The sequence below is a fragment of the Rousettus aegyptiacus genome, unplaced genomic scaffold, assembly GCF_014176215.1.
Source record: "Rousettus aegyptiacus isolate mRouAeg1 unplaced genomic scaffold, mRouAeg1.p scaffold_m13_p_7, whole genome shotgun sequence".
Lineage (NCBI taxonomy): Eukaryota > Metazoa > Chordata > Mammalia > Chiroptera > Pteropodidae > Rousettus > Rousettus aegyptiacus.
Window position 1 is genome coordinate 89,640,081 of NW_023416310.1, and position 12,516 is coordinate 89,652,596.

Genomic DNA, 12,516 nt, shown 5'->3' on the forward strand with positions numbered 1-12,516 from the left:
CGTGGACGGGCCAGGAAACAGCCCCAGGGCCTGACGGGATTGTGGCGGTCCTCTCTCCCAACTCGGAAGCTGCTGCTGCCTCCGGACGCTCTTAACATGGCGACTTCGCTGGGTTCCAACACCTACAACAGGCAGAACTGGGAGGATGCGGTGAGTGTGCCTGCGGGAGGAGGACGGGAAGAGGCGGCGAAGCCGGGCCTACTGCGGGCGGGCACAGCCGTGGCTGCGGGGCGGCCGAGGGAATTCCGGGAAGGAGCCAGCGCCGCGGCCTAGCTCGGCTAGAGCCGGAGGCTGGAGGGCGGCCCTCCTGCGGGCTTGGAGAGAGGGGGCTTAGCAAGGGTCCGGGACCAGCTCCCTTTCCTTCTGTACCCCCTATACTTTTTTCATGCTGGTCTTTTCTCCCGCCTCCTGCCAGAAGAGCAGGGAGCACTCCCCCCCTGCGACTCAGCCCATGCTAGACCTCGGGTTCCTGCCCTGCCCTGTTCCGCACCCTCGCTCCTCTCCCCCCTCTCTTCGCCCGTGCTCAGCAGTGTGGCTGAGATGGCAGGGTCTTCGGAGCCTGGCCCTCAACCAGATTTCCCATTTTCACCAGGACTTTCCCATTCTGTGCCAGACGTGTCTAGGAGAAAACCCGTATATCCGAATGGTGAGTGATCTCGTGTGATACGGGAGTTCTTCATGTTCTGTCAACGTGGTAGTTGGTACTTGCACACTGTCCATGAACTGCTTCTCTTAGCCAAGCAGAAGTAATGATGCTCCTTTACTAACTCAAAGTCTAGGGCAGTTTGCAAAGGACTGTCATTCTTATTCTCATACTTTGGAACTCAGCAACAATCCTATAATGTAAGAGCCATAATAATAGCTAAGATTTGTGAAGCATTTTACCTAGGAGGTAGATCTATTAACCAGAGGCTGAGAGAGTTTATGTCTTTTCATATGGCAAGTGGGGATTGGAGCTGGGATTTAAATTCAGATATTTTCACGCCAGTGACCTCAGGAAGTTAGGTAGGGAACCAGGACTAGTAACTAGGTTTTCTGACTCCTAATCAAATGCCTTTTGGCCACTGCACCTTGTCTCTTTAATGTAAGGTATCCTCTATCCCTATAAAAAAGGGTAAAATTAGTGGCAGTTAACATCGAACAATATGTTAGGATTGTATTATAATGATCAAACTTAGAGATACTGATATGTTGATATGTTCAAGATGCTTGAACCGCTTGTGGGAAGGGAACATTTACTATATGCAAGTTATCAGCACAGAATGAGTCTATGATAGTTACCTTCTGACTGAACTTTGTAAAATGGGCTGGCCATGGCTATATCCTCCCTGATTTGGAGACTGTGGAAACCATTAGGAATTTTAGTTCCTGAGAGAAAACTTGGGATACAGAAGTGAACCTAAGAGTTATGGCTGTGGAAAGACACATACTTACTTGGTGTTAGATCCATAAGATTCTTAAGAGATAATACTCATACATAGTAGGTAGTTAGCATATATAAACCTCCCCGCCTCAAAAAAAAAAAAGGGGGGGGGTGTTCTTTCCAACCCTCTTTAGGATGCCATGGATTTCCAGACATATTTCTTGGGTTATGTTTAGGAAAGGAGCAGACATCTGATCTTTCTGAAACTCTAGTTCTTTTCTATTTTTTTCTATTTCAGACCAAAGAAAAGTACGGGAAGGAATGCAAAGTAAGTATGTCTGTTAAAGAGTAATGATTTCATTTTCCTTTTGTCTACCAAATTAGCCTTCAGCTTGCTGAACTTCGAGGTTCTCCAGTAAAAGTCAATGCTATACAGCTTTCATGTATTTATATACTTATCGACTATTCACTATTTAGTGTGTGAGGTAAGACAATGAGCCCTTTAATGTAGGGATTCTTAACCTGGCATCTGTGGATGGGCTTTAAACCCCCTTAGACAGTATACCAAGTATTGTTTGACTATGCACATGGGAATTTTAGCTGAAAAGGAAGATTATTGCTGTCATAAGATTCTCAAAGGAGTGTATGATACTCCTCACTTCCTTCTCTCCTCAAAAAAGATTAAGGGTAAGATTATTAATGGTGGTTACCTCCGGGTTGGAGAGAACTTTGAGTTTTGAGTATTTTATTTCTGTACAATGCAAACTTTTTACTACTGAGGCAGGGTGTTGTAAATATGATTGAAATATCAGTTGGGATTTAGACTAGATGATTGCTAAGGTTTTTTCTAAACCCTAGATTTGGAGATCCTTTTTTTGAATTCTTCATTATTGTTAAGTTTCCTGGATTGATTGTCTAGGTCAGGACCATTCACACGCTGTGGCTCTGATTTTGTGTTTAGATATGTGCCAGGCCATTCACAGTGTTTCGTTGGTGCCCTGGTGTCCGCATGCGTTTCAAGAAGACCGAAGTGTGCCAAACCTGCAGTAAATTGAAGAATGTCTGTCAGACCTGCCTCTTGGATCTAGAATATGGTATGTTTGCCCTGTCCAGTAGATTTGAAAGTATGTAGGTGCAGTTGCCCTAGACAGCAGACCAGTCTTTTTATCTTTCATGTCTCGCCCTGCCTCTGATTCTGACCTCCTTTGGAATGTCTGCTGTGGTTTGCCTTTCCTAGTAAGAGGATAACCATACTAGGCCATTCTAGAGTCCTCCTGAACAATAGGAAATTATGAAAAGTTGAGATTTAATCAGAACTGGCTGAAACCTCCCTCATTTATGTCCCTGTAGCCAAGGTGAGAGGTAAGAGCATTGTTCCTATGATAGGTAATTTCTTTGCCTTGGACTTCTTTTTAGTAGGTCCAAATTCTTTTCCCACAATCCCTACCAAGAAGCTCATAGGCTAATTGTACTTTAGATTTTTATCTTAACTGTGTTGTTAGGACTGATATACTGCCACTGTTCAGAGTAACTGCTTCTGGAGTGATTTTTTTTTTTTTTGTTTATGAGAAAAGTTCTTTTTAAACAAGAGTTTCAACCATGCAATAAAATAAAAGGGAAAAGGAAAATATGAGTTTATGTGTAAGTTCAGGAAGTTACTCTGTTAATCAGAGTCCCGGTCACATATTATTTATATGTTAAAGAAGAGTTCTGGTCCTGGAATACAACCCTTATATGACTGTGGCTATTCCAGATAAAATATAGGACCAGCCTAAAAATTTACTACTACTTACATAAAAGCTAGATACATTATTAATTTACAGGTCAAATCTGACTAACCAAAGTTTGTTCCTCTAAAAGATTTTCTAAAACATCTATTTTAACCAATCATGACAGGTCAGGAATTTGGACAATTTCTTAAGAGTGCTCTGTAGCAGTATTTGCTAAAGATTGTGAAGAAAAATACAATAAAGCCTCTGGTACCTAATAAGAAAGTGGAGAAGAGAAGAATGGTATTGTATTTGTGTGCATATTAAGTATGAATATTTTTAAATATACATGAGTTTTTTGTCCTTCTTTCCTTTGTACCAACCAGGCCTGCCCATCCAGGTTCGTGACGCAGGGTTGTCTTTTAAGGATGACATGCCAAAGTCAGATGTCAACAAAGAGTACTACACACAAAATATGGAAAGGGAGGTATGCTGCCACTTTCTTGATGTAGTCTTATATTTGATAAAAGAATCCTAGTGGCTTGACACAGTTTATATAATTTATCTGTTGAATTTGTCATCCCTTTGTAGATTTCTAACTCTGATGGAACACGGCCAGTTGGCATGCTGGGGAAAGCCACATCCACCAGTGACATGCTGCTCAAACTGGCCCGGACCACACCCTATTACAAAAGGAATCGACCCCACATTTGCTCCTTCTGGGTGAAAGGAGAATGTAAGAGAGGAGAGGAGTGTCCATACAGGCAAGAACTGAAGTGCATTTTCAGTATTTGCTTTCAGATGATTAGTCATCTAAGAAGTGAGAGATGCTGGCTTGCATTATTTTTGCTTTTAAAATCAAAAAGTTTATAAAACTGGTGTGGTATATCTCATGTCTTAAGACTTTTTAGAAGAGCTTGATTAAATTGTTTTTACATATAATGAAACTTTTACTTATAACTGAGCCTTGGGAAGTTAAATTGCAATGCCATATAATATAGATACCGACTCTAAAAGTTTCTACCCAAGATTTAAGTCTTCACTGTCACGGTGTAACTGGCTTGAATCTCAGTGTATATAGCTAAACTAAGGCCAGGCATCTAAAGGGAGTGAGTATGTTTCAGTCAAGACTGCCAAACCTAAGAATTAGGAGTTCTTAACCTGGTGTTGGTTAACCCCACCCCCTCTAAAACATTATTCCTTTATCTAAGTGCTCGGTGCCTATCTTTAATCAGACTCTCAGTGGAATACAAGACCTTAGATTTTTTGAGAACCATTAACCTAGAGAGGGATAACCATGTTTTGGTTACCTTTGGTTTTGGGGAGGATCATGCCAAAAGCATTTCCGTATAAAGAAACTGCCATTCCAGATGGCCATTTAAATGGCTTTTAGGAGACTGGCAGGTCCTTGTGGGATACAGTAAATTGCTTGGTATTAGCTCTATTTTGATAATTATGTTTTGTTATGGCCAAAGTTTTAGTTCAAAAGGCACTTCAGGGTATATATTTAGGACTTACATAGCTATTATTGGGTGATACCTGTAAATTTTTTCCTTTGTTTCACCTTTATGCGTCGTTCTTTCTTGAACCATAGACATGAGAAGCCTACAGATCCAGATGATCCCCTTGCTGATCAGAACATTAAAGACCGATATTATGGAATCAATGACCCTGTGGCAGATAAGCTTCTAAAGCGGGCTTCAACAATGCCTCGTCTGGACCCACCAGAGGACAAGACTATTACCACATTATATGTTGGTGGTCTGGGTGATACAATTACTGAGACAGACCTAAGGTTTGTGCGTATAATTTTATGAGCTCTTTTGGTTTTAACAGCCTTAGAGTAGTTTGGAGGATTTTTTTTGTTTTTGGCAAAGACACAGGCAAGCGTGATAATCCTGTACAAAGTACATTTTTCTGTAGCCGGTCTGTAGTTTGTAGTATGCTGACTAGAATGTTTGTAAAATTGTCCTTTATGATGCTGGAGTGGTAATGTTCATCAGTTGTGCTTGCTTCTTCCCCGCATGTGGTAATAATCACTTGAGATTCTTTTTGGCCTCATAGCCAATTAGAGTTTTTAAAATAGGGCACACATCCAAGTATGATTAATTGTGTAGGGGAGGGAGAGCTTCGCAATTGTAAAAGTCTATGGTTTAAATTACTGGCCTCTTAAAGAGAGTGGCATTTCGTAAATTTCTATGATTCTTGGCTTGTATTATGCTCAGCTAGATGAGACATCTGAGCAGTGGAAGTTATCTCTTCCAAAGAGATGAAAGTGGAGAAGAAACTTAAGTTTATAACCTGCCCTTGGTAGCCTGTCTTCATGAACCCCTGTCTTAAGTGACATAGAGAATACCCAGGGATTGGTAGTTTTTTTTCCCTCCTCTTCCTCTTTCTTACAACCTTAAGAAAAAATTTTTTAACACTCTCGACTCATTAACCATGGAAGCTATAGTTTGCTAACTCCTTATCTAAGGTTTAGGGTTCTTAAGGAACCTCTGGGGCTCCCTTTCCTCAATGGGAAAAACCCTGAGCTGTTCATTATTTTTCTTCCCTCCGTCATTACACAGCACTCACAGTAGAGTTAAGTATTGAGGGGGCTGCCTGCAGATGGTCAGGCAGATAACCATGGGGCCAACTACTTTGTGATGAGTCAGTGAAAACCTCCTGGGAATGTCTTAACTCTCATTTTTCTTTGCCTGTATTTTTTCAGAAATCATTTCTACCAGTTTGGAGAAATCCGGACGATCACCGTTGTGCAGAGACAGCAGTGTGCTTTCATCCAGTTTGCCACAAGGCAGGCCGCAGAAGTGGCTGCGGAGAAGTCCTTTAATAAGTTGATTGTCAATGGCCGCAGACTCAACGTGAAATGGGGAAGGTGATAATGGGCTACTTTAAGATATCTTTATTGAGATTTTCAAGAAATTTCCAATATTTGGGCATTAGTAAGCCTTTGGTGAATAGGCTTATATCAGTAGGGCCTTTAAAAGGAGTTTTTATTCTCAGTACTCATTCCTGTAGATGTTGGGATCATCTGATTTGGAAATTTATTCAGGGTTTTGGTTTAGTAATCTTTGAAGGTTCATGTTTTGTGGCTAGGCTGAGTGGGATGCTAGGGCTTGAAAGATGGATTTGATAGTGTACAAATGAATTAGACTCACATTCTATCCTCCAGAAGCTGATTGTCCAGTGGAGAAGAATAGCTAATTTAGGTTTGAAAGTGATGATTGCATAAGGGAGACACAGGTAAAATGCCCTGAAAGTTCAAATGGGAAGCATGTTTTCAACTTAAAACCAGGGAGGAGATTGCTAATAGCAGCAACCCTTATAAGTCATCCTGTGTACTAATTAGGCTCTGTGCTAAACAAATGTAGGTTGCCTTTTCTAGTCCTTACAACAATTCTAGCAAATTTTGAACCTAGGTCTTGCTTCAAAACCTTTGCTCTTATCCACTCTGCATTGTGGCATTTATGGGAAAAGAGTGTTTGCTGAAGCGGAGGCAAGGAGTGAAAGAACTCCATTTGATGAGGAAACGTGAGAAGTAGAGGTGTGAGAGAAGGTGTCGTGTTGTCTATGACTCCCAGGTCCCAAGCAGCCAGAGGAAAAGAAAAAGAGAAGGATGGAACCACAGATTCTGGGATCAAGCTAGAGCCTGTTCCAGGATTGCCAGGAGGTGAGTGCAGACTTCCTGCCAACCGAGTAGCTTGCCAGCTTTAGATGCTCAGACTGCCCCCATGTTCCTCCCATGTTCGACCAGACCCTGGTCTCTGGCTCCTGCAGTAGCTCTGTCCTCCCAGCAGGAACTGCCAAGATTTAAAGGCGGTGTAAACAACGTCGCACAATTGTCTTCCCTCCTAACTCTTGGCTGTTTTCTCCAGCTCTTCCTCCTCCTCCTGCTGCAGAAGAAGAAGCCTCTGCCAACTACTTCAACTTACCCCCCAGTGGTCCTCCAGCTGTGGTGAACATTGCCCTGCCGCCACCGCCTGGCATTGCCCCACCGCCACCCCCAGGTAATGTCCACCTTCCTTCTTAGTAGATAGGTCTGACTTAGCCCAGAAAAATCCTTGTGAGGTGCTGTCTTTATACCTCTCTATCACGTCTAACGATCTAAATCCTTGAGTTTGCCCCACAGACGTCTAAAAGTAAATCTGATTTGTTAGTATTCTTGATATTTCATTTTTTTCCTGGCCTGCCAAGGAAGGGGAAAGTTGCCAGTTTTCTAAAGATCTAAGTAGATATAAAATCAGAATGGGAGTTATTGGATTACAGTGACCTATCGTTTTGTTCTCTGTTCTGATCTTGATGCCCTAAAGCTTGAGTGTAAGCTGTGGACGTGTGTCATTTCACAAAGCATTATTCCCTGTCCGCAACAACATAGTGAGCTGTGCCAGAATGTAAATTCATTAAGAAAGTCTTGTTACAAAAAATTGTCAGACAAACTAAACAAGCATTAAGTTTTATTAATAAATGTAACTGATTACACTTAGTTGTGGCCAGTAATAAAACAGTTTGAGGACGAACACTTTGTGTAGCACTGCTCTAGAAAATGTCAGCAACAGTGTGAACAGTGAAGTAAATCACAGTACCAGTACTGTGGCAGAGTTCCCAGACCCTGAAGAAAGTCCTGGTTTCTGAACACCATCCATTCCAGTATAAGGCATTGAAGTTAGCGATGAGGGCATCTTCCATCAGCCTGATTTCTTCCTCACCTCCCAAATCCTGATCAAATCCTGTCTAGTAGGATTGGCATGTTTGATTGATAGAAGGGGCTCACATGACATACTAGCAGATACCTGGAGGCCTGTGGAGTTTTCTTTTAACGTAAACTGAGAGGAATGATTTCTCAAACCAAGGAATTAATATAGGTAGACATTCCTAAGCAAACTGTGAACTGACATTCTCTGAAGCACCTTGTCATTTGATTTATGTGTACATGGTTTTGACTTTGGAAAGATTCAGAGGTTTGAAAGATGGTCAGGGAAACTGCAGGCCTAACAGATTTGTCTTCTCCCATCTGCAGGTTTTGGGCCACACATGTTCCACCCAATGGGACCACCTCCTCCTTTCATGAGGGCTCCAGGACCAATCCACTATCCTTCTCAGGACCCTCAGAGGATGGGAGCTCATGCCGGAAAACACAGCAGCCCCTAGCACATTGTCACCACTCTGGGGCTCTACAGAAGACAGGGCGCTTAAAAATCCCAGTAAATGAATCTTGGAATAAATATATTTTCCTTTCTTTGTAGTTTCCATGGCAGCTGAATGTGTTCAAATGTGAGCAGAGAATGACAGCCATGCTTTGATTGATGGACCTAAAATAAGCTGCCTTTAACACATCTGGTTACTACTATAACATTACTAATAAAACTTAATGCCTGTTCAGGACAAGCAATGGGTTGAATTGGAATGTCCAATGGAGTTACCATCCAATTATATGTTCATTTTGTATTTTGGGGGGGGGGCGGGGCATTGACCTGCAGAAAAATCTTTTGACCATTTTTATGTCCATTGGGTATTTTCCTTTTTATCATCTAAAAAAAGATTATTAGTACTAATCATCGTAGTGACATAAGTGTGATTTAACACTTCTGAAGTCACACCCTCAGAAAGAAATGGAAACCAGCAGCCAGCACAGCCCAGGTCTCTTCTTACCTCTCCTTTCCTCATTGATTGCTGAAAGAATCTGGCTGATAGTTTTATTTCTCTACACTACCAAAAAAGACAAAAATTACTTTTTATTCCTATCAATCGGATAGAAACAGATGTCATGGAGCTGTGTATCACTGAAGAAACCTGGTGCCTGGGATGAAATTATTTTAAAGAACTTCCTTTAAAACACTTTTAACAAACTGTGAAATGAAAAAGGATTGGAGTGTGTTTGAATGGAAGATTTGTGACCTACAGCTGGAACTTTGATCTTCAGCATTCACCTTCCTGTGTCTCATTTTAATTCCCTCCTTCTAAGGCAGGGAACTGTTTGGTATTCCCATGTTTGGATATAACTGAATTGTAGATGGTAAAAATAATTTGATGTTGTGTTGTATTTTTGTTTTTAAAAAATTAAAACGGGTCAATTTTCCAAATGTTGTCATAGGCTTATTTCTAGATTTCTGTTTTCTTTATCATTTGGTAGCTAAACTTCAGGTCAGTGGAAATTAGAAACAAGTTACATAAATATGTAAATTTTTGCTTTAGACTTGATTTTTATCTCCATTCTATAATGATAAAAAGGACTAGATCCTGACATATGATGGTTGCTAAGTGGTAGCTTTAAAAAGTCGTCTTCATATTATAAAAATCATTTTAAAAAAGGAAACAGGCAAGATTTCTTTAAAAATCTCTTTTTTCTGTAGCCAATATTATGTCACTTTTATCTAAAATATATACTTATGGGCTGGACATAGCCCATATAACACCCTTTTTTAGCTTCATGGTAGAATTTTTGTCCTCCAGAGGGCGTCATCTTGCCATTTTTGTTTAAGACTCAAAAATTTATCCAAAGCTATCCAGAAATGCTGAGATTTAATTTTATTTCTAGTAATAGCAAATGTGAAGGAATATTGGGTGGTACTTCCAAGTATTTCGATACCATTTTGGATAGGGTTTTGGTTTTGTTTTGTTGGTCTACTTGAGCATGTAAAAGATTTTGAGCCAGTTCTGAATAAAATGTGAATCATAGTATTTTAATAATTGCCAAATTTGATTACACATACATATGCAAATTTATGACTACCCAGTCGTATATTACCTTGTTGAAGAGTCTAAATTTTGTGCACTGGCTATGGAGATTATATACATATATATATTTAAAGCATAAGCCAATATAGATTGAATAGATGCTCAATTAGTCTTAATCAGAATTATGAGCAATTAGGTTTTGACAAAAACTTTTAGGTGCTTACCAAACTCCATTTCCTTTTCTTCTAGGGCACACAGCTGGGGGTACACTTGGTGGAAAGTAACCTTTGCCATTCCCAGACCTGGTCCGTAAAAACATCTCACTCAACCCTATGAACTTTTCCCCCAACTGCTGGCTGAATGCACAGGATGATCCCTGGAAGATGGCAAAGTCACACAATGGAAGGAACCTGGGGTCCTCTGTCACTGCCTTGAGGAGAGCATTATAATACGAGGAATTTTTATTATAGTAAGCCATTGAGACCTAGGGATTTATCTGTTAAAGCAGTGTTTCCTAATAACAGATAGTCAAATCTGATCACGAAACAGTTTTGTTTATATCAAGTAATAGTTTAAGCAGACTGAAGCCAGCTTACCTGAATTCAAATCCTCATGTCAGCACCTCCTTTCCGTGTGACCTTGGTCATGTTACTTAACCTCTGTCTAGTCATAATGCCTCACCTTCCACCCTTCTCACTACCTATAATATTTTGAGCTGCTCCCCTTATGGAGAAGGCTCAGAAAGCATAGCATCAAGACAACTGGAGACACTGCCCATGAAGCAAAGAGTGAGATGTGGCATGTTTTGAAAGCCAAAACAAGTCAGTGAGACATTATAACCTGAAATAAATGGAGGTGAAAGAGGAATCAGCTAGGGTGACCCCTCCCCCATCCCAGGTCTCCGGCTCAATCACTTGGTTAAGGAGATGTCTTTCAAGTTTCTTTGTAAAGGTACTATTTTCCCTTCCTATGCTCTTTTCCTTCTATGGTTGAATAATATTCATTGTATATATGTACCACTTTATGTACATCTTTAGTCATTCATTCATCGGTGGACACTTAGGTTGCTTCTATAGATTGGCTATTATAAATAATGCTGCAATGAACATAGGGGTGCATATATCTTTCTGAATTACTGTTTTAGATTTCTTCAAATGCCCAGAACTGGAATTTCTGGGTCATATGGTAGTTCTATTTTTAATTTTTTAGGAACCTCCATACTGTTTTCCATAGTGGCTGTACCAATTTACAATCCCACCAACAGTGTATGAGGGTAGAATGCATTTATTTGGGATGATATTTGACTGGTTTATCTTTTATACTTATTTTACTTCTGTATTATATTTTTAGGAATGCTGCTTGTGAACAGCATGGAGCTGGAATTACTTTTAATCCAATCTGTGAATCCCTTGAGCTGGTGAGTCTTATCCATCTTCATTTATTATGATGATTGATATAATTAAATGTATTTATACTACTTTATGTACCTTTGCTTTTTTTTTTCTTCTTCTCCCATCCTTTATGCCATCTATGGAATTGATTTCTCTGCTCATATTCCTTCTTAGATTCTATACATCCTTTTGGACCCTTCCCCAAGCATGTAGTTCTTTTAGGGATGAGTGGAAAACTCTCAATATTTATTTGTCTGAAAATTAATTTATTTTGCTCTCACTTCTTGAAGATATTTTTCCATTATTGCTGTTATTTTAAGTGTTGTTCTTTTGCAGGTAATCTAACTTTTTGGTCTGGATGCCTTTGAAATTTCTCTGTGATTTTGGAGTTTCTCAGTTTCACTCCAGTGGTTCTTAAGTGTGTATTTAATATATGGTTCTCATGACAGTGTGAGGATTGTGTAAGTTTATGTCTTTTATCAAGTCTGGAAAATCTCCAGTCATTTTTAAACTCTTTTTGGAACTCCTAGTAGTAGTGTTGGGCATTTTCATTTTATTTTTTATATCTTTAAATATGCTCTCATGTTTTCTATTTCTTCACTTCTCTGTAATCCATTCTGGGCACTTTTAGTTCACAAATTCTGTCTTCAGGTACATCTAATCAGCTATTAATCTATTAACATTTTTTTTAAGGGATTATTTTGGTATGGAAAGAGTACATAAAACATAAACATACAACTAAATTAAATATTTTAAAGTGAATGTTTATGTAACAATCACTCAGGTCTAGAAATAGAAAATTTCCAGCGTTTCCAGAAGCATTTTGTGTGTCACCTCACAATCACGAACTTTCTTTTCTCCCAAAGTTACTACTATCCTGCTTTTATTAAACACTTCTTGCATCAATGAACATATACATATGAATCTTCCTTCCTTTCTTACCGTTTTGTTTCTGAGATACCTCTGTAATGTAAGGTGTAACTGTAATTCATTCATGTTCATTACTGCTGTGTCTAATGTCAGGTTCCCAATGTTTTGGCTATTCCCAGTCTTTTTCATTTCCGTAACACTGTGTGATTTCATTTATACAAAAAACAAAAACAGACAAAAGTGAAGAGTTTTGTGTGAAAAACTTGTTAGGCATCCAGTTTATATGAAACTTTAAGGACATGTTTTTTCAGGATCCAAATTTTATTTATTGTTGAGTAAGGAAGCAAAATACGGAATAATACATATAGTATGATCCCATGAACACAAAGATATATCTTTGCACTTATGCAGCTATACACATGTACATATTAATCTATTAAAATAATCCAAGAATTCTAGAAAGACCAAGCTTATGCGAGTGGTTACTTCTGATATGTGGGAATGG

General features: G+C 39.6%; 1 protein-coding gene across 5 annotated transcripts in view; it reads left to right on the top strand.

The window, feature by feature from the left end:
- The window catches only part of RBM22 (RNA binding motif protein 22), a 21,602-nt gene continuing 9,086 nt past the window's right edge, over nt 1-12,516 (top strand). Inside the window, exons 1-13 of one of the 5 annotated variants that reach the window (XR_004952179.1) lie at nt 1-150; nt 593-646; nt 1,662-1,691; nt 2,325-2,457; nt 3,459-3,559; nt 3,664-3,836; nt 4,667-4,867; nt 5,786-5,950; nt 6,657-6,745; nt 6,951-7,082; nt 8,093-8,276; nt 10,000-10,701; nt 11,101-11,167. Coding sequence is in view for 1 of the 5 variants with exons in the window: in XM_016118706.2 (XP_015974192.1) it covers nt 97-150; nt 593-646; nt 1,662-1,691; nt 2,325-2,457; nt 3,459-3,559; nt 3,664-3,836; nt 4,667-4,867; nt 5,786-5,950; nt 6,657-6,745; nt 6,951-7,082; nt 8,093-8,223 (1,263 nt within the window). In the remaining 4 variants the exon portion in view is untranslated. Of the gene's footprint in view, nt 151-592; nt 647-1,661; nt 1,692-2,324; nt 2,458-3,458; nt 3,560-3,663; nt 3,837-4,666; nt 4,868-5,785; nt 5,951-6,656; nt 6,746-6,950; nt 7,083-8,092; nt 9,156-9,999; nt 10,702-11,100; nt 12,056-12,516 lie in introns of those variants that run through there. The other 4 variants (XR_004952180.1, XR_004952178.1, XR_001593754.2 and 1 more) reach the window with 4 other exon arrangements.